We start from the raw sequence: 21,358 nt of genomic DNA on the forward strand, positions 1-21,358 counted from the left end.
CAGGAAGAAACACAAACACAGCAGGTGTGCTGCGTGTGTGTGCGTGTGACTGTGTGCATGTACGCGTGTGCATGTACGCGTGTGTGTGTGTGTGTGTGTGTGTGTGTGTGTGTGTGTGTGTGTGTGTGTGTGTGTGTGTGTGTCAGCATATCTTAGAATCAAGCCAGTCCCACGGTTTTAGTTTTTTTGCTGCAATGGATTTGTTTACTGTACACTTTGGTCCTGAAATCATTCAAACATTCCTCCTTTACAGAGGTGCTTTACGTCTCTACAACATCCCAGTTTTTTCTGCACTATTCTTTTCATGCAGCACTTACTCTATCTCTTCATCAGAGAGAAAGAGAGAGAGAAGAAAAGACATTGCACTTTGTACCCGATGTTCCTAGTGTTCACACTATGTGGCTAACACCCTGACCCTTTGTCTGTCTGTCACTCTCTCTCTCTCTCTCTCTCTCTCTCTCTCTCTCTCTCTCTCTCTCTCTCTCTCTCTCTCTCTCTTCCTTCTCTCTCTCTCTCTCTCTCTCTCACACACACACACACACACACACATACTACTTCTATCTTCTACTTACTGTCTATCATTTCTCATCATTTCTCATCTCATCTTTATTTAAAAGAAAAAGAAAAATTAGCTTCTTTTGTTCTCTTTGTGTTTTTGTTCTCTTCTCTTTCCTTTTTATTTGCCATGATATTTTATATTTCATTTAGAAAAGAGGGGAGTGGTGACTCCAGCGGTTAAGGCGCTGGGTTGCCGATCGCAAGGTCTGGGGTTCAAGCCCCGGTATCGCCAAGCTGCCACTCTTGGGCCCTTGAGCAAGGCCCTTAACTCTCTATGCTCCGGGGGTCCCTTACGAGGGAAATATCAAGGTCTGTGACGTGGGGCCGCCCTCCCGTGGGCTCACCACCTGCAGGAGGGACCGTAAGGGACGGTGCTGTGAGGATTGGGCAGCAGTCGAAGGTGGGGGCCTGCTTAGACTGCTGCCCCCGCGACCCGAATTACAGATAAGCGGGAGTGAATGAATGATTCAGAAAAGAGCAGCACTTTCAGGATGATTTACTCAGTCACACTGTACTCAAAGCATGTGACCTCTTCTGGTGCTTATCATTCTTCAAAACGCTCAAATGCCAGCTTTCCCGTTAAATAAAGATTTTTTCTGTGCTCAGATCTTTTCTTACTGCCGCTGGAAAAACAAGCGAGAGCGTACCCGATAGTGGCGTCATAAATTAGATCTAATCTCTATTTAACACTCTGAGAGTTCATGTGAGTGAATGAGTTCGCAGGTCATTGATAAACAGGTTGGATTGAAGAAGTTGACAAATAGCTGAACTTCCGTACACAGCAAAAAGCACGTAGGATACATGATCACACGCTCAGCGTCGCCGCGAGCAGTTACACTCCTTAAAGTGAGTCAGAAAGCAAGTTCTTTTGCATACGAAGCTCTAACGTGTGTCACGATAGGAAAAGGAAAAGGAACTTTAACGACAGCATACACATGCAAAGCAGAGTTCAGAGATAAACGTGTGAATGTTCACTTACACTTCATTTTTCCGTACCTTACAGGTTCCAGGTTCCTAGCTTTCGAACTGAGGCTATTTGTGACATAGATAGATAGATAGATAGATAGATAGATAGATAGATAGATAGATAGATAGATAGATAGATAGATAGATAGAGAGATAGAGAGATAGAGAGGTGGGAGCTCAGTGGTTAAAGCATTGGACTCTTGGATTAAAAGATTACAAGTTCAAATCCCAGCAGGTTGAGGTCACTCAGTGCTTAAGGCATTGGAATTTAAATCAGAAGGTTGTGGGTTCAAATCCCAGTACCAGATGAGATCACTCAGATGAGATCATTGTATGTTGCCAAATGCCACAATTCTAAATGTGTTCAGGATCAAAGAACAGGAACACTGGGCACACCAGATGGAACACCAGTACAAGCACATACACACATTCACATCTAGGGGCATTTGGTATATCCAATCCACCTACAGGATTGTGTTTAGGGGGGGTGGAAGAAACATTGAAGAAACCCAATGGAAATGCAGAAAATATTCTAAAATTCACAGACTCCGGCCCAAGTTCAGGATCAACCCTGGAGCTGTTTTGGGGGCAAAGGAGTCTACTGCTGTTGTGATTTGATGTTGAGTAAGTTCATGGACCAGCGCTAAACCAGTAACACAAAATAAACAATCAGTAATTTATCAGATCTGAGTTTGTGAGAGAGGAGGATGATTTTTTTGGAAGCACTTCCGATAAAAAAAGCACTTCCTTGAAAAAGGTGACAAAAAAGTAATACAGTACTTAACCACCGTAAACTAAAGAAAGGAGTTTGAGGATCAGTTGACTGCAAACTGAATGGTCTTTATCATCTTGGAAAAAAGAGGAGCCTGAAACCACCCCCACCTTCACCAGCTCACTTTTGAAGGACAGTGGACAGAGTAAAAAGAGAGAGAGAGAGAGAGAGAGAGAGAGAGAGAGAGAGAGAGAGAGAGAGAGAGAGAGAGAGAGAGAGAGCAAACAAACGATGGGGTGGGGAAAAAACACATTCCTTGAGCGCTATGAATAGCTAATGGGATCCCGCAGTGTAAGACTTGGATGAAGCTGCTTGGAAACAAGAGGAGAAAAGTCGAGATGTATAAGTACAAAGTTACTTGAGGTCAGAATGATCGAATTGGATTGTGAGTTTGGGTGCTGTGGTTTGAGGTTTTGCAAGCAAACACGTACATGTATGATCATAAGCAACGGATATGTATGTGCTCAGGAACCCGCAAAACATCTGTTCTTTGATGTGCTCTACCATGCACCAAGCTCGAAGTGAAAGTGTGAAGAAAAATGGTTTTCCCAAATAATAATAATAATAATAATAATAATCCTGTAGATTCGGAAAAATGCTGCGATTTCGCTTGTGGTTTTGTGTGAATGAACTTTGGTTCTTCAGTAGGAGAACCGTAATAGGATCAGAAGTGCTGATAGGGTGGTGTGAACTTGTTGCTGTTAAGTGTGAGGTCAGAGCTCTGGCTGGATCCAGTTCTCAGGCCGGCCTCATGGAGGAGGGTTAATGACCGCCAAATGGAAGCAGTGAAGCAAAACATGGCTTTAACAACACAAGATGCCGGAATCTATTCGCCCCCTCGTTTGTTTTTCTCTCTCTCTCTCTCTCTCTCTCTCTCTCTCTCTCTCTCTCTTTCACTCTGACTAGACTTTGATGGTTGTGTTTTTCCTTTTAGTCTCTTTTCTGCCTTGTGCACATGCACACACCTGCGTCTCCCCATACGCACAGAGCACATGGTTATCTGCAATAACAGGTGGTGACTCCTCCCTAATGCTGATAAACACCAGGAGAAACAAAAGAGAAGGAGGAGGAAATAGAGAGAGAGAGAGAGAGAGAGAGAGAGAGAGAGAGAGAGAGAGAGAGAGAGAGAGAGAGAGAGAGAGAGAGAGAGATAGACAGAGCTCTTTGTACACAGCTGACTATGCAGACCATGTCCATGAAAGACAGCATGCTTCGATGCTTCGATGTTGGTTCAGGCTGAAGACAGCAAACATTGTAATTCGAATGGTGTGCAGCAGTTACATAAAACATCTGCTCAGGATAAAGTTACAGCAGATGCAGGATTTATTATTCATTTTGCCAAAAAAAAAAACCTTTCCATTGTTTCATCTGTAGTTTCTGTCAGCATTTAAACAGGCTTTTCCAGCCTTAGGCAGCCTGTCAGACTTGTACAAGCGCTAAGGATGTGTTTGTGTATGTTCCTATATCGCCTCAGGTGCTTCATGAAACGTATCGGTCGGTTCACAAGTTCATATAAGTAATGGAAACCTTGCGACGACAAAAAACAATTGCGGCCAATTATTTAGTAAATTACAGGTTGTATTTTTTTGGTGTGGGACGTCCATAATGTTTTAAGTCTCGATCCCAAATGTCAGAGTTTTTTATAATGGTACACATTCACACGTCTACACGTAAGAAACTGTAGGTGGGTAGTGTATATTCCTGTTCTCTCTGTCATCCAAGGCCGTGTTTGGGTGGGTCCCGAGCGTGTGCATGCCAAACACAAGTTTAAACACACAAGCAAACAGCTGTGAAAATATTTGCAAGATCTTTCTTTATAAAATGTCTGAAACAGATATGAACGTGGCTCTCGTTCGTTCTGTTGCCACATGGGCTGCAAAACTGAAAAATAGAATGAAGCACGATTCGATTTTAGAGCCTGTTCCATGTCTGTGAACAAGACTGAGATCGGAATTCTTTTGGAAGCGGACTTAGATTGGACTTTTGCTGGCTGAAATTTTTTCAGCTCTTCATTTGTCCTGGCCTGTAATTGTGTTGGCAAAACTATATTACCCGCGCTGTGAGGATGCATTAAAGCGCGGACTGGAAATGAACACAATGGAAGATAGTGTAAGTGGTACATTGTGGGGGTGGGAAAGAACAGAACAGTAGATAGAAGAGAGAGTAGGAAGGAGAGTATGAAGTCCTAACTAAACAAAGGAGGAACAGGAGATTTTGTTCTAAAATGATTGCTGGTGTGTCTGTAAGTAGAGGCGTGTGTGTGTGTGTGTGTGTGTGTGTGTGTTTGTGTGTGTGTGTGTGTGTGTGTGGAAGTGCATACAAAGGGTGGGGCTGATGTTTCTCCCAACCGCAATACTGTATTTAAATCGGGTTATTCTTCATTAAGTTTATGTTTCACAATGCACTTTTCTACAACGTTCCTACACAGGGATGAGGATGCAGATAAACAAAAAGAGGCTACATTTATCTGCTGTTATTACATTAATCCTGTGCCCCAAAGGGCTCCATTCAAAAAACGTTCTCATCATACCATAGAGATTTAGTGAGAAATAATTGAGTATTTAAAAAACAAACAAACAAAAAAAAAAACAAAGGAACAGAGGTGCATGTTGTTTAAACCTCAATAATGGAAAGTAGTAAGACACATAATACACTTATTTATATATATATGAATATATATATATATATATATATATATATATATATATATATATATATATATATATATATATATATATATGAATAAGTAGAGGGTGTGTCTTTTAAAGTAAATTCTGGGTATTTTTTTATTTTATAAGAGTTGTAATAATATAGTTTTTTTTTCTGGTGTCATCCTTCGAAACCATGACCTGCAAATAACGCAATGTTTTTTTTATGCTCGATGTTTACGAGGAAGTTGTACATGTACTAATTGTGCAAATGTGATCAGTCTAGGCTCTGCTCATTTTCCGATTCAGGAATGAGATGTGTAACTGCAATAGCCTATAATAGAATTTGTTAATAAAAGGCATCACAGATTAGCATTCCTGTACCATCTGGCCTTGAGCAATACGTCTAGAAAATAGTTTTGGAGCTCATTTTATGGCTTGAAGCTCCATCAGTGCCAGATGTACCGTATTTCAACAGCTTTGTGCAACTTTGTCTGTCATTGCCTAATTTTTTGGTTATAGGGCAGTTGTTGCTCAGCTTTGCCCTCTTGCTTGCTCAAATGAGCAAAACGTTCTTTGAGTAAAATGCAAATGCTGCAGTCTAATATCTCAGTTATGTAGAAATATATATAGATGTGGACGTTTGTATTGCGCATGGATTGCAGAAAGCATGCTTTCTGTACTGCCCTAGAAAAGAGCAGCACAATACAAGCTGTGCAAGATAGTGTGTGTGTGTGTGTGTGTGTGTGTGTGTGTGTGTGTGTGTGTGTGTGTGTGTGTGTGTGTGTGTGTGTGTGTGTGTGTGTGTGTGTGAGTGAGAGAGACAGAGACAGAGAGAGTTCTTTACATTCCTCAAGAGTATGAGCAAACAGAGTTATTTGGCACAGCCAGGAGAATTGTCCCATGTGTGTGTGTGTGTGTGTGTGTGTGTGTGTGTGTGTGTGTGTGTGTGTGTGTGTGTGTGTGTGTGTGTGTGTGTGTGTGTGTGTGTGTGATGTGTGTGTATTGCCTGGACTGTGGCTAAGTGCTGCATGAAACAATATGGCTGGCGCAACGTCATTAGCACATGCTTGGTGCCAGCAGGCCTCCATCTCAGGGGTTCTTTCTCCCTCCACATGAGCAGATGAATCTCCTGTCTTTTCCTTTTCAAATGCTAAATAAGTCACTAACACAAGACAAATGGTTGAGGCTTGACCAGATCCTGGTGAGTGAAGCTCTGAAACCTGTATTTATCCATTTTGTTGGGAGGATAATTCCTTGAAATGTGAAAGCAGATGAAGGGTAGTGATGAAAAGTAAACCAAACACCATTCGAAGATCTATTTGAGCTAAACAGACTTCAACCACAAGCCATTTCATCTATATAGACCTCTTCGGTACAGAATTATGATTTTTCATGATATATGTTTTGGGGTGGCGATAAATCATTTTTAGAGCCGTAAAGCTGTGTATTTCCGACAGAACACATCGGGACCAAGTTTTCGGGACCTTCTGGTTTTTGAGGTAACAGGGTCTGGCGTGTAACAGTCACATGAGCATAAGTGATCTGATGTTCTCACGTGGCACAATAACACTCTGAGACTATGGCCATATCCACACTAATACGTTTGAAAACTTTTGGCCTTCCATCCACACTGAGACAGAGTCTTCAGCCAACGAAAACTTAGCTTTTTGAAAATTCTCCAAAGTGAATACATTTAGAAACGACGTTGTGTCACCGCGTGGACTGCGTGTTCGAAGTTGTTTGGTCGTTGCTGTGACGTTTGTAAGAGCCGGAAAGTAAACACCCGACAGTCGGAAATGACGCGCAGTACAGGGACGTGAGCATGTTCAGACGTTTTAGTGTGGAGAAGCAACTTTTAGAAAACAATTTGAAAAGTGCGTTTTTTAGAACACCAATGGATCTGGATTAGCGTAGACGTACACTATATTACTGAGATGTCTTTGATGTCTTTCTACATTTTTCTCAGGGGAACTCCAGGAGACAGAGGGATGTCTTTCAAGAACAAATAATAGCAAAAACTTGGACCTCTGAGTGTTTTTTTTGTGGGTTTGTTTTCATTGATGAAGAAGAAGAAGAAAAGGAAGGAAAGAGTTTCTGGGGAGACGTGTGTACGTGCCTACGCTGCACGTACGTCCAATCAAGTTCTTAGTGCGGTGATTAAAAAAGATGAACCAATCACAATAAAGGAAACGAAGGGGGCGAAGAGGAGGAGGGCATGGTTGGGTTAAGCTCCGCCCACATTCAGCCTTTCCCCTCCCCCCCCCCCCCCTCCTCTCTCGGTGTTCCGCTGTAGAGATATAATCGCAGAGTTGACCCAGAAAGCGATCTCCCGGATCAGGGATCGACACGAAGAGAACCGACATCGCGCTCCTGCCCGGAATACCACGGAAACTGCTAAGGACAGAAACGGTTTTAGAAGAAGGAAGGAGCGACTTTACACTGGTACGTGCCTGTGCATGTGTGTGCGTGCGTGCGTGCGTGCGTGTGTGTGTGTGTGTGTGTGTGTTTGAATCACACTCCTTATGCATGCGTCTTAATAGAACGAAATGCATTACACGGTAAACATTCAGTCCAGTTCATTGGAATAAAAGAAGAAGAAGAAGAAGAAATGCAATGTATCTACAATGTATAAAAAAAAAAGATCAGAGATCACCAATGGCTTCATGGTCAGAAGACCAGAGTGTGCGTTAAAGACTCTTTTGTTCTTTATAATCATTCTACAAAAATAATCATAGAATACTGCATATTTTGCACTTTGCACAGATCAGTGAGAGAGTTTTGGTTGCTGGAACATTTCAAACGATATTTATAATAATAATAATTATTAAATAATAACAGTGGTGATGGTGTGAAAGTCAGATGATTCAGGAGAGCTTGTGTCAAGGAAGGACAAAGAAATTCTGCAGTTTTTCTTGCAGGGATCGAGTAGGTCTCCTATCTCAGCACATTAGAGCAAGATCACTGACACACCGAGCGTAGATTGTGTAACCATTGGTTCTTCAATAAAAACTGATTCATGCAACATTTTCCAGGAAGGACAATTAATACCAACAACATCACATGCTGGAGGTCGTGATGAGGTCCTACTCCACTATAGTCAACAAATATCAAGGTTTTTCAGGCTCTTTTTCAAAGATAAAGAATGACCTTTATATCTATCTCAACTTGTTAGGACTCAAAGAAGTTCATTTCTCTATCCGTATTTCTAGTTCAGTGTCTCTGTGATGTTTTGTTTGCTGAGCACTTTGTCCAGGGATCTGGCTGATATTAGTTTTGATGCCCCGACTGCATTGTTTTCTGAGCACAGCACTCACACGCTAAACACCTCGGCTTTGTCTGTGCCGCTCACTCATTTACCGAAGGGTTTAAAGGGATGAGTAAAGGCGAGTGTCAAACACAAAACCAGGCCTTTCCGTCGCACCTCTGTGAGAAGTTCAAATAGTTTAAGCGCAGACTGACGTAGTCATTTCGTCACGAATATGAGAAAAGGAAACAGATAAGAAAAAAGTGAGATTTTCTTTCCTTCGTGTCGTTCAGCTGGTGTGTCAGGAATCGTTTGACTTTTTCCTTGAATTATGCTGACATTCCTGTCATGTCTTTGCAGCATCACTTCAAAACCATGGCCGATCACATGATGATGCCCATGAGTCATGGGTTCCGCATGGGCATGAACAATCACCCTCAGCATATGGGCCAGCCAGGCATGCGTACTCTCCCGAACGGCCAGCTGATGCATTACACCAGAGGGCCTCAAGGTTCCTTGGAGGTGGCTATGAGGCAGCGGGCCGGCATGGGGCCCATGATGAACGGACAGATGGGGAACGGGCATCAGCATCATCATCATCAGATGCAATCGGGTAACATGATGTATGGAGGAGCGAACCAGCAACCGGGGCCACAGCACCACCAAGCTCAACATCACATGCATCCACAGAGCCAAGCGCCACAGCAGCAGCACCCGCAGCAGCACCCGCAGCAGCACCCGCAGCAGCACCCGCAGCAGCACCAGCAGCAGCACCCGCAGCAGCACCAGCAGCAGCAGTACATGAGTGGAGGAGGTCTAAGCACATCTCAGCAGCTTATGGCCAGTATGCACCTGCAGAAACTCAACACCCAGTACCACGGGCATCCTCTCGGCCCTGGCAATGGACATCACATGGGACCCAGTGGTCCATACAGGATGGCTCCAAACCAACTGTCAGGAATGCCGATGGGGATGGGTGGTCCAACGTTGGGTCTTAACGTCATGGATACGGACTTGATTGACGAGGAAGTTCTCACATCTCTTGTGCTCGAACTGGGTTTGGACAGGGTACAAGAGCTTCCCGAACTCTCACTGGGTCAGAACGAGTTTGACTTTTTCTCAGACTTTGTGTGCAAGCAGCAGCCCAGTACTGTCAGCTGCTGAGCAGTCAATCAGACGTTGTTTCACTTCACATCTGTTCCGGTCACTGATGAGTCGTGCAGTTCGGAGAAGCCGGTTTTACAAGTCTGAAGTGAGAGTGACTTTGTAAAGTTATGATATATATATATATATATATATATATATATATATATATATATATACACACACACACACCGTAGTACACTCTGACCTGGCCCGTTTGTTGGCTAATGAGAAGAAAGAAGAGAGTTCGCTCTGAACGATCACTGCTCTTTTACGAGCGGAACTCTTAAACCTTTTTGTAAAAGAGTGTGGGATTTTTTGTGAGGTAGCAGCCAACTTTTTGTATATCGGCCCCCTGGGGTGAGGATGTAGCTCAGTCAATTCAGGGATGAATGTGAAATATCATCCCTCATTAGTGCATATAGCCTGGCCTTGCCTTGCCTCCCTGGAGACATCACTGGCATTTAGAAATATATTTATAAGAATCACCAAAAACCTGGAAAATCACATTCTGCTATATATATATACACAAGCTTCCAGAGGCTTGTTATGAGAAGAACAGTTTGAGTATTTTAGTGTATTGAAGGCTGGTACTTCAAGACCAACTCCAAACTATTCCTTGGTTGCTTGGTTTGCTTTAAAAGCCCAGGATTGACACGCCGGAGCTGTTACTTATCACAGCGCTGCGATGTTCATTTTCTCTCATCCAAATGTCCTCAGTTAGCATAAACATCACACGTTTTTATCCCAGTCGACGCGGTTCGGATGCTCGTAATGTTCATACTACTTCAACCGAATGAAACCAAATCAACTGGCTGGCAGTTAAGTGTCAGCCGTTTACTGTATGCTGTCTCTTTATGCTTCTAGAGGTAGCGAGAAACAGCTTGGAAAGCACTGGAATGTCTTATTAGCTTCTGTCGTTAACTGCTGAGCCTGCTCCCTGCTGGATTGTCAGCTCCAGGACTGCCTTAAACAAGCAACATTACTTTCTCCAAAAAAAAAATCTAAATTACAGAAGCCAAAAGTTTTGGCTAAAATCTGGGCTTCGCTCGTAGTATTTATTTCTAGGAACTCGTCTCGTCTTTGACGTCAACCTTGACGCCGAGTTCTCTATCTGAAATGTACGTCGTGCTCATATACGGTCAGTAGATGTCTTTAGAGTGTCACTATACTGTGAATAAGTTTGACAATACAGTGCCACTGTGCTCACTTCCCTCAAACCGACACATTGCTCAGTGATCTCTTGTAGCAAGCCGCTAAGTAGATGAGAACAGCGTTATATTCTACGGCAATACATTTTTTGTTTTTGTTTGTTTTAGGGGTTTTTTCTTTTGCCACCAGTTTGACATTTTTCAGAATGTTATATTGTTGTTGGACACCACATGTCCTCATTACAGGTTTTCATGGCCTCATGGTAGCATTGTACCATGTCTCTCGGTATGTAAGCTTACATTACAGGTTCATCACTGATTCTCCACACACACACACACGTTTATAAGCACGCTTTTTAATTGAGGTCAGCGTACCAAGTCCCTTCAGTTGCCTCATAAAAATTAATTCATTTCTGCATTGTTGCTTTGCTAGTGTTATTAACTTACAGTGAAGAATGCAGGCGTTCCCCCACCGGAACAAGGGTTTGGTATTTCCTTATCTCAGCTGGTCTTTGTATCAGATTAGCAAAGCTTGTTAATTTATAAAAATTGGTATGTTCCATTAAAATGTGCTACTTTCCCACCTAAATCCACCTCAGCTCAGGAGAACATACCTGGCAACTCAATGAATGATGCACAAGGTCAAAAATTTTGTCCGACCATATCCATTTTCATACATCATTCAACGTGAACACCGATAAAATCCAATGTTCATTATGGCTGCTGTTGAATATCGTACTGTAGCACACTAGCGAGGCAGTGAACAAGATAATCTCATAAGAAAAAAAAAAGGACCCGGCAAAACGTATTTTGTGAGTTGAACTGTTGCAGGTCTGCGCTACAGTGTTCACAGTCACTTTGTGTACCTTAAACATTCAGGCGACTGCTCCTACCTTTGCATCTGTCTAGACTCCAGACGTATGAGTTTGTTGTACCAGTGGCTTTGTGCGTAGAATCCCTGGCTTGTTTTTTCTTTTTTGTTTTTCTTTCTATCCGTAACCTCACTCCCAGAAATGCTTTTTAAAATGTTGTTGATTCTATCTTGATAAAATGTATTTATTTTCACTGATAATAAAATATTTATTTAATGAAGTGACACGAGTCTAATGTTTTTAAGTTTACACGACCACAGGGAAGAAGCTTTAAGACTTTTAATATCATTCCATCGAATTATATAATCCACATGTCCGGGAAGCTTTTTGAGTAAGAATTAAAATGTTCCAAACTTTAAATAATTGAATAATGGAATAATAAGGGCTGAATGTTTGTTCTAAATATTAGCAGGGGCGTAATCCAGAGTAAGGATTTACAGAGTCGAATCAAAATCCAAAATGATTTTACAAAATTGAATTAAAACAGTAATTAACTATTTTAATCCCTATGGAAAGTAAAACTTAAATCTGTCAAACTAAAAGCTTCTTTATTTTCCTATTTTTATGTACACCATTATCATAATAGGCTCTATATTAACTAATTTGGAGAAAATCAGAAGTTCTATGTGAAATCAGACATTACAGTTTTGGAATCGAATTGAAGGCAACTTATTGGGAACGTTGTTTTGTTGAATGGTTTCAGCTGCATATTAAATACTGAATCTCACACACGGTTAAATGAATAACGCTGCTTTCACACAGTGTGACTGCAGCAGTACAACTGTACAAGACGATCCCGAGATTCCTTGTGTGTGTGTGTGTGTGTGTGTGTGTTCTGATAACGTGTTAGATTATATAACAAAGATCCATGACTAGTGCTTCAAGTAAATGATTATACCCTGCTTACGTAATATTATGTCTAGAGGAAAACACAATGAACTGTAATATTACAGTATTAATGCACACATCTAATGAAGCCCTTTACACACATTGTTATTTATCTCCTGTTTTTTTTTCTTTTTCTGCCCCGTTACACCACACGTGTACAAGGTTTGTCAGTGTTTTGTTTAAAAAAAAAAAAAATTACAACCAAAAAAGTTTAGGTATTACCTTTATTGATGAAACAAAAACACTAGTATGAGCTAATAAATGTAAAAAGTACAGCAGTACTGTATATAGTTCTTTATGAGTCGTCCATGAATTTGTAGCTTCTTGTGTAATAAATCTCTCCCCAATGTCGTTTTTCTCTTATACGCCTTGTAAATGTCAAGGACACACCCTTTATCTAGAAGAGTAAATTCCCAAAGCCAGTGACTTACTTCTGCTGACTCGCACATGGTGATGAAGCTCGACTGTCTCGCCTGCGGGAGAGTAACTTTGTTATGTCTCAAACAGAACAGATGTAAGCTCGAAGCATACAGAAGTCAACAGGAAGCAGACAAACACATCTATCGCTCACAGGTTTCATAACTGAGTCTCTTGTTAGACAGAGAAATGTAGTTATAAATACCAATAACATCTAAACCAAAATCCACTGTAATAATACCACGCATGCCTGTAAACCTGTACGACTAGAACGTGCTGAATGCTGAGTAGACGCTTTATCCTCTCGATAGTAAACTGCACGTCTGCTGAATTGCTTTGGGCCATGTAATTGCACGGTTGGGACGGGTGCACAGTTCGTGTCAGAGGCGAGTTCTGATTGGTGCTATAACAGTACGTTGTTTGCGTATCCATAGCGCTAATCCGTGTCTGAGAGCAGCTTGTAATCATATCCTTACAGTAAAGCAGTAATCACCTCCATTCATACCTAACACCAAAAAAAAACAGCGTTGCTTCATTGTCTTACCCGGGTTAATATATGAGCCACGATGATACTTAAAAAGCTACAATCAACTAATAATGATAAAGCACACAAACATGGGATCGACCTGTGATAACCCCAAACAGCAGACAAGACTTGTTCAGTGACTTATATGAAGAGTCACTCCTCTCGTCTTTGACCCACCCTGTCTTCTAGACAGCTGGGCCTGCCTCTTTCTCTTTCTGCGCAGACTAAACCAGGGCTGTACAACATGCCTGTACAGGCAAGTACCTAAACAACACATGAGCTAAATCACTTGAATTATTATTCTCTTTTTCATACAGGTGCAGATTTAAAACATATATACAGTATATATTGTGTACAAATACATAATATTTGATATACTTTATATCAAAAAGATGGCATTAAAACATTTCAAGACTAGTTTTGTAACACACCAACAGCTAGCAGAACAATAGTGCATGCACAGTCACAGGGAGCACCGACCTTCATACGTCAGTGTACCTAAAGACATCGTCCTGTGCAACTGGTGCTATTCTGACCATGTGCGCACGCTTTCACCGAACTCTCCTCACACTTGAGTTTGTCGGCGGAAACAACATGATCCCATGTGTGTGTGTGTGTACCATATGTGATTCATATGTGTTACCACAAATTTGGAAGCACACAATTGTATATCCCACTTAAACTAGGAGACCCAAACCAGTATGACAATGCCTCTGTGCACAAAGCCAGCTCCAAGGAGATCTGCATGCCATGGTTTGGAGTGGAAGATCTTGATTGGCCTGCTAAACACCTTTGGGTTGAATGTGAACGCACCCCAAGCCCCCTCATCTTCTCACCAACATCAGTCCCTCACTCTACTAACTAACAAGCACACTCCAAAATCTAGTGGAGCATTTTCCTCAGAAGAGTGGAGCTTATTATAAAAAAAATGTGGACTAACTGTGGAGAAGCACATCTGGTCAGGTATTCACAAACATTTGGCCATAAAGCGAATATATAGAATACTATTCGAAGTTGAGTGGTTGATGCGACCGCCGGTAAAAAATTCAGCACGAGAGTAATCGTCAAGGCGTGACAAAATAAAATGACAGCAGCTGTTCGAAAAGATAACACGATAAATAAAAAATCAATATAAAAGGCTGTGCTGGATGAAAAGCTGCTCCATAAGCGTCTGAATAATGATGAGGATACAGTGGTAACATTTTTGTTCTATTAAATTAATTGTGAAATTAATTAAGCTATTACTTGCCCTATTTATGCAGCTACATACTTACAAAACACCAGATTCCTGTTAGATGCTTATTTCCATGCATGTGATTTTCTCATTCATATTGTGTCTCCTCATACATGCTTATCTTTTTCTTAATATATTTTACAATTGGTTTTAAGGAACACTTACACTTATACATTTTTGATAGCTAAAAAAAATACTTCAACAGTCCATATTTTCTATTCACTCTTTCCGAGTGTGTAGATTTAGGGTTAGTGTTAGGGTTAGGGTTTAGGGTTAGGGTTTGGGGTTAGGGTTTAGGGTTAGGGATTAGGGTTAGGGTTAGGGTTTGGGGTTAGGGTTTGGGTTTAGGGTTAGGGTTAGGGTTAGGGTTGGGGTTAGGGTTAGGGTTTAGTGTTTGGGTTAGGGTTTAGGGTTAGGGTTTAGTGTTAGGGTTTAGAGTTAGGGTTAGGGTTTAGGGTTAGGGTTAGGGTTTAGTGTTAGGGTTTAGGGTTAGGGGTTAGGGTTATTGTTTAGGGTTAGGGTTTAGTGTTAGGGGTTAGGGTTAGGGTTCAGGGTTAGGGTTAGGGTTTAGTGTTAGGGTTTAGGGTTAGGGGTTAGGGTTATTGTTTAGGGTTAGGGTTTAGTGTTAGGGGTTAGGGTTAGGGTTCAGGGTTCAGGGTTAGGGTTAGGACTTTTCAACCCTTGTTAGTAGTTTTTAATGGATGTAAATTTGTGACGTACTACACTGCCTTGAGGTGACATAGCTACCTGCTGCGTGACCTTTTTTCACACGTATACACTTTTATACAATGCGTGTCTGAGGACCATCATTTGTTTTTTAATTTAGTAAAATTTGACATAAAAAAATTGCTGTAAAGGAGATTTCAGGTATCATTTATTCCCTAAGCTACAGCATTTTAATGTAAACACATCATATTTATATACTATATATAATAATATACAGTCACTACAATCCGTAAACCTGCTGTTTGATCAACAGGATTCACATCAACTGTTTCTTTGGGGGGCTTTTTAGACATTTCGGTGGCTTTCTTTCCCTGTGAATAGTTTTGACCACATGCAGAATGGAAACCATCAGAAAGGGCGCACCCTGAAAAGCTCTATTGGGTCATCATCTCTAACACGTACATGCAAAAATAATGAAAACGACGTATTTTTCAGTTCAACAGGAAAAAGGTTCAAGATGATTAAAATACGAAGGGAAACTCTAACGAAACAAACGTAAAAACGTTCTCATAATACAGTTATACATATTACGTCTTTAATACTATATCTAAAAAGTCAGAGTGTCAGAACACATCCAGTCACACGTGCGTCACATTGCTCTCGGCAGACGACCTCATGGCCCAGGATACACCTGTCCACCTTTTAATAGCAACACGTAATACAAGTGATTCAGATCCAAATGTAGTTGATCAGTATTGGGTCTTTAAAAGCATGTTCCTTGCTGCATTTTACATCCTCAGAGTTCCACTTAAGGTTTTTTTTGCAATATATCGAGACAGATGAACGTCACTCCTCCCCCTCTCCTGTCTTTTCGGAGGCTCTGCTTTGCACGGAAAGCAAGGCTGGACTTTAGCCATCTCTTCAGTGTTCCATGATTTGCATGGCTATCTACACGTCACAGCACCACAATGGGTCAGACATGCGTCAGCACCACACACACACACACACACACACACACACACACACACACACACACACACACACACACATATGCACTTTTCCCTCCCCCAGCAGTCTCAGGCTCCAACAACAATCTGCATCCCAAAAGACTGACTCTCTCTTTCTCTCTCTTTCTCTCTCTCTCTCTCTCTCTCTCTCTCTCTCTGATGAAGATGCCCTTCCCCCTTTCCACTCTGGTCGCTCCGGTTCCCATGAGACAGGAACGAAGTTAAAGCTGTCGCCATCAAAGAAAACACAAGACTTAAGCTGAACGCATGAGCGAGCACGGACGGCTAAACAAACGAGTGCACATGACAACAGACAGGCATGTGGGACCCAGGAATCACACATTCCATAAATAACTTCAAGATCTCCTGATTGTTCTTTCACTGATATTCAAATGTCAAATAAATGGCTCTCTAGGTTCCTTTAAACATTTTGTTTTATTTGTCACACAAGGTCAAAAAGCGTATATTATTGTTAAATGTGTGTCTGTATACAGTATATTCCATACGTCAGTATCTTACAAAAGTGAGTACACCTCTCAGGTTTCGGCAACCATTTTGTTTTTTTTGGAGCTGCTTCTGCACCTGACGCACAGCGCAAGAACTTTTTTTGATGGACCCTTGCGAGGTCTGTTCCGAGTTGAACCCGTCTTGGAAAACCTCTGTATGACCTTAACCACTGTACTGTAACTCAGTTTCTTCTTACAGCCTCGCCATCTTTGTGAAGAGCAACGATTCTAATTCTCAAATCCTCAGAGACTCTTTACTATGAGGTGCCATGTGGAGGATCCAGAGGTCAGTATGAGAGATTTGAACTCAAAGCACCAAATTTTAACTTCTCTAATACGAGATACTCACATTTATCGATCCTTTCAACCAGACAAAAACATGAACATGGTGAATAGAACATGTGGCTTTGCACGGATACACGACATACAGCTGTTATCACTTCGGGTTTACTCACTTCTGTTGCCAGTTATTTAGAAAATAATAAGTGTTGCGTTAATTTCAATGGTATATAAAAAAAGAACAGAACATTAAACCAGTTTGTTTTAAAAATATTAAGAGAAATCTGTGTTCTGCTGCCTGATGTTTTTCAGTCTCTGATCTGGATGCAAATCTACTGCCCTGATCACCTGTGGACCTACTCGATTCATCTTGAAACATCTTCAGCTTGGGATGTTTTTGCACTTGTGCACTCACTGGCTGCTGCTCACACTTATACTGCAAAATATCCTAAATTTTTTATAAACAGATTGCATTTGAGTCCTACTTCAGTGTTCTCCAATAACTGCTGCTGTCATCATAATCACCATCATGCTCAGATCCACCTCTTGGTGCTGTTTGACTTTGTAGAATACACAGGATTTACAGAGAAGAAAATCAATAATAAAAAAAAGAGTTTCATGGATTTTCTTTTTTATTATGCTAATATGTAGTGGAACATCTCCCCAGAAGAATGGAGATCATTATAAGAGCGAAAGGGAACTACCTGTGAAATAGGATGTTCAAAAAGCAATCTTATAATCAGGTGTCCACAATCATTTGGCCAAACTGTGTATGTGATATGAATGTCAAAAAGAAACAACCTTGAACATTCCTAGATATTCGCCTCACACATAACGACTGTCTGATGAGTGTCTTTGACTATTCTTCAGGAAACATGTACACGGTGTATACCAGCAGTGTGCCACTGTTCATTCGCAAACACGGAGCGATGTGTATTTAGAAAATCCTCGTTATGCGCTCGCAAAAGACGGATGTCGAGATGCGATAATAGTGAAAGGTCAAAATAAAGTGTTACGCTGCTTAAAAAATATGAGCATCGAACCCCGACCTGACTGCGTTGGGAATTTGATCACGACACGTTTGAAGCTTTCGTCAGAATTCGTCAGAATTCGTCAGCGTAGAAACAATTTGCAATGGCGTGAGTCATTCTGGTTAAGTGGCGCACATTGTCTGTAAAATAAACGCTTCCCCTGAAACAAAATAAGTGTGTGATTAAAATGCATGCTTAGTCAGAGAGAGGGGTGTGTGTGTGTGTGTGTGTGTGTGTGTGTGTGTGTGTGTGTGTGTGTGTGTGTCTGTAGTCATTCAGGATCTGTAGAGCTAAAATAAGAATATGTGACTGTGAGTGGAATTGTGTGTGTGTGTGTGTGTGTGTGTGTGTGTGTGTGTGTGTGTGTGTGTGTGTGTGTGTTTGCATATGATCTATGTTTGTAATGCGGTGCGTCATTACAGTCCATGAGTGACTATTATCCTGCGCTCGATACAATCCATTCCACGTGACGTAATTTCTCTGTAAACGTTTATTGCACGATGTTCCCATGATGTTCTCAATAAGGTTCTCGATGAAGTGAGATGTGGAACATGTTATGACACATAGTAATATAACAATTGGACTTGTTCATTCTTGTACGAATTCAGAGAACAAGTGTATTAATGGCTGTAGACTGAATCATAAACACTTGAAAATTAGACTTTCTCCAAATCGGATATTGAACTTCAAACATTTACATTTCACAGTATTATCTATTGTAGCTTAGTGGTTAAGACATCGGACAGTGAAGGCTATGAGTTCGAATCCCAGCCACTCCTGGGCCCCTGAGCAAGGCCCTTTCCCTGTAGCTGCTCAGTTGTATAGATGAGATAAATGTAAGACGCTCAGGATAAAGTCGTCTGCCAAATGCTGTAAATGTAAAAAGCTTCATTTATTCGAATACCTGAGACGTTGCTGAAATTCCTTCCCTGGATTCTAGTGACTTTAGCACAGTATGAGCAGCACGTGATAACCGACTTCACACGTCTCTGAAAAAGTGTGTGCTACTTGCTACTTCTCCTGGTTGTGAAAAGCTTGTGGAAGGAAGCGGCAAATAACCGTACTTGCTCTTCTTGTGACTTTAAAATCCAAAGTCATGAGGATACGTACACTATATAAGCAAAAATTTGTGGACACCTGACCATAAGATTTTGTAGTAAAATCAGGTTCTGATGGAAGTGAGAAGACAAGGAGGCCTGGGGAGCAGACAGCGTTCACTTTCATCTCAGTAGGGTTGAAAAACTATAGCAGGAGATCTTCTTCATCTTTCAACCAATAAAACAACTCCTAGTTCCAGTGAAGGAAAAGACGTCATATACAAATCCTCCAAGTTTGGGGAAGAATGACGTGTCCTGATACTTTTGTCTCTATAGTGTATATGTTGCTATTCACTTTTGTAAACTGGTGGATGTGTGTTTTAGGATCAGAGTGTCTGAAGGGACTGAGGGAGACACAGACGACACTCTGGTTGCAGACGTCACGAGGTCCACGATGAGTCACTCAGTGTGGTCTGTAAGGTGCGTCTCTGTTCCCCACACGAACTCGATAACAACTAAACATCCATGCTGCATGTATGTCTGGAGGTGTTTTTACACACCAATGCACAGGTATAAGACACGTCACACCTAGTGAGTCACGCAGCAAACCCACGACAGCGAGGGTCTTTTATTAGGTATTTTGAAAGTGCTTGTAGTACTCCTTCTGATTCAGGCTCGTTTGAAACGTACTACGCAGCTGTGTTACGCACAGAGCCATAAATAAAGCAGTTTCTTAAAACATCTTTTTTCTGTGGAAAAAACAAATCTCAGATCCCTTTCTTCAGCCATTGTCTACAGTTTGCTGTGAATTGATGCTAAACTCTTGAGCTCTGCCTCAGATGTCATTTTATTGTGCAAACACATTTGCGACATCACAGTTGAGTGTGTGTACACAGGATGGAAAAAAGAGGACATAAAATGCCTCTTTATATGGTTTGGTTTTTCCATAATGAACTCAATACTAAAACTGTTTGGACAAAAGTATTGGGACACCTGATCTTTCCAGCCTTATTGTTGAATTGTGCAGGACGTCTTTGGATGCAGTAGCATAAAATTTTTCCTTCTCTTAAACTTGGAGACCCAAATACGTTCCCTGTGCACAAAGCCATGAAGATCTTCTTTACATTGGATGGAGTGAAAGATCTCCTGCTATAACACTATTGAACATGAATTGCAATTTGGTCTTCATCCCAGGCTTTCTCACCTTCTCATCACTACCTGACTTTTCTGTCTAAATGAGCACAAATCTCCACAATCCTAGTGGAACATCTTCCCAGAAGAGTGCCGGATACTATAACAGAAAATGGAGATTAAACGTGGACTGGGATTCTCAAAAATCTAATATTCAGGTGTCCACAAACTTTAGTCAATATAGTGTGTATTTGATATTTGTGTGTGTGTCTGATATGTGTGTAACATTTCTGTTTGTCCAATTAGTCGTTCAGATACATAAACAGCTTGAGAAGTGGAAAAAGGGGAAGGTCTTGCAGATGTTTCAACAACAGGATCCATTATCACAGCGAAACAGTAACCACAAAGGGTTGAAAATATCACACACACACACACACACACACACACACACACACACACACACACACACACACACTGTGCAACTGTGCAAAAGTAAAGGCGACTTCTGAACAAGCCATAAGCAATCACATTGTTAAACGCTTTATATACATTATTTAATATAAAGTGGTTTTGGAAGACAGAAGACAAATCCATTATCCATTGTGAATGTAAATAGAGTCGTTAAAAAGGATTGCTCATGTCAATAAACAGAAATAATGACAATAATATAAATGTAGATGTTGTGGGAGGAGGAAGAGGAGGAGGAGGATTGTCCCTGTTAAAGATAGTAAATGTACGAATTTCTCTGGGTTTGGGTTTTTGACATATAGGAAATTATAATAGCAGGCAACTTCACACTTGACGTAGACAGACATGAGCAATGCATCTTTCAAACTGTAAAGTTGAGTAACACACAAACACACAAGCTAACACATACACACAGGTGAACACACACATAGACACACGTGCTTCTGTGCAAGAAAACAGCCGTCAGATTCCCAGCAACGTGTTAGGACACCTGGATATGATGTAAGCAACTGACACACACACACGCACGCACACACACACACACACACACACACACACACACACACACACACACACACACACACACACACACACACACACACACACACACACACACACACACACACACAGTGACTAATGACTGAGCTGAGTGGGTTTATTGCCTTCACCCACAAACAACAGCCTCTCATACATGACAAAAGAAAATTAAACAGGGTAATTTACTGCCCCCTGGTGGTCATTGTGATATTATTTATTATAATTTCCATTTTTTATAAATGCTATTAATCATAGAGGCCTGTTTAAAAGATTA

At 41.2% G+C, this 21,358-nt stretch overlaps 1 protein-coding gene across 1 annotated transcript; it reads left to right on the plus strand.

The window, feature by feature from the left end:
- Positions 1-7,236: 7,236 nt before the first annotated feature.
- On the plus strand, positions 7,237-11,577 carry cited4a (Cbp/p300-interacting transactivator, with Glu/Asp-rich carboxy-terminal domain, 4a). Its single transcript, XM_083545627.1, has 2 exons — positions 7,237-7,389; positions 8,552-11,577. Exon 2 carries the CDS (start codon positions 8,567-8,569, stop codon positions 9,353-9,355), a length of 789 nt encoding a protein of 262 aa, XP_083401753.1. The 5' UTR covers positions 7,237-7,389; positions 8,552-8,566; the 3' UTR covers positions 9,356-11,577.
- Positions 11,578-21,358: the final 9,781 nt, after the last annotated feature.

This window comes from Silurus aristotelis (genome assembly GCF_946808225.1).
Source record: "Silurus aristotelis genome assembly, chromosome: 6".
NCBI lineage: Eukaryota > Metazoa > Chordata > Actinopteri > Siluriformes > Siluridae > Silurus > Silurus aristotelis.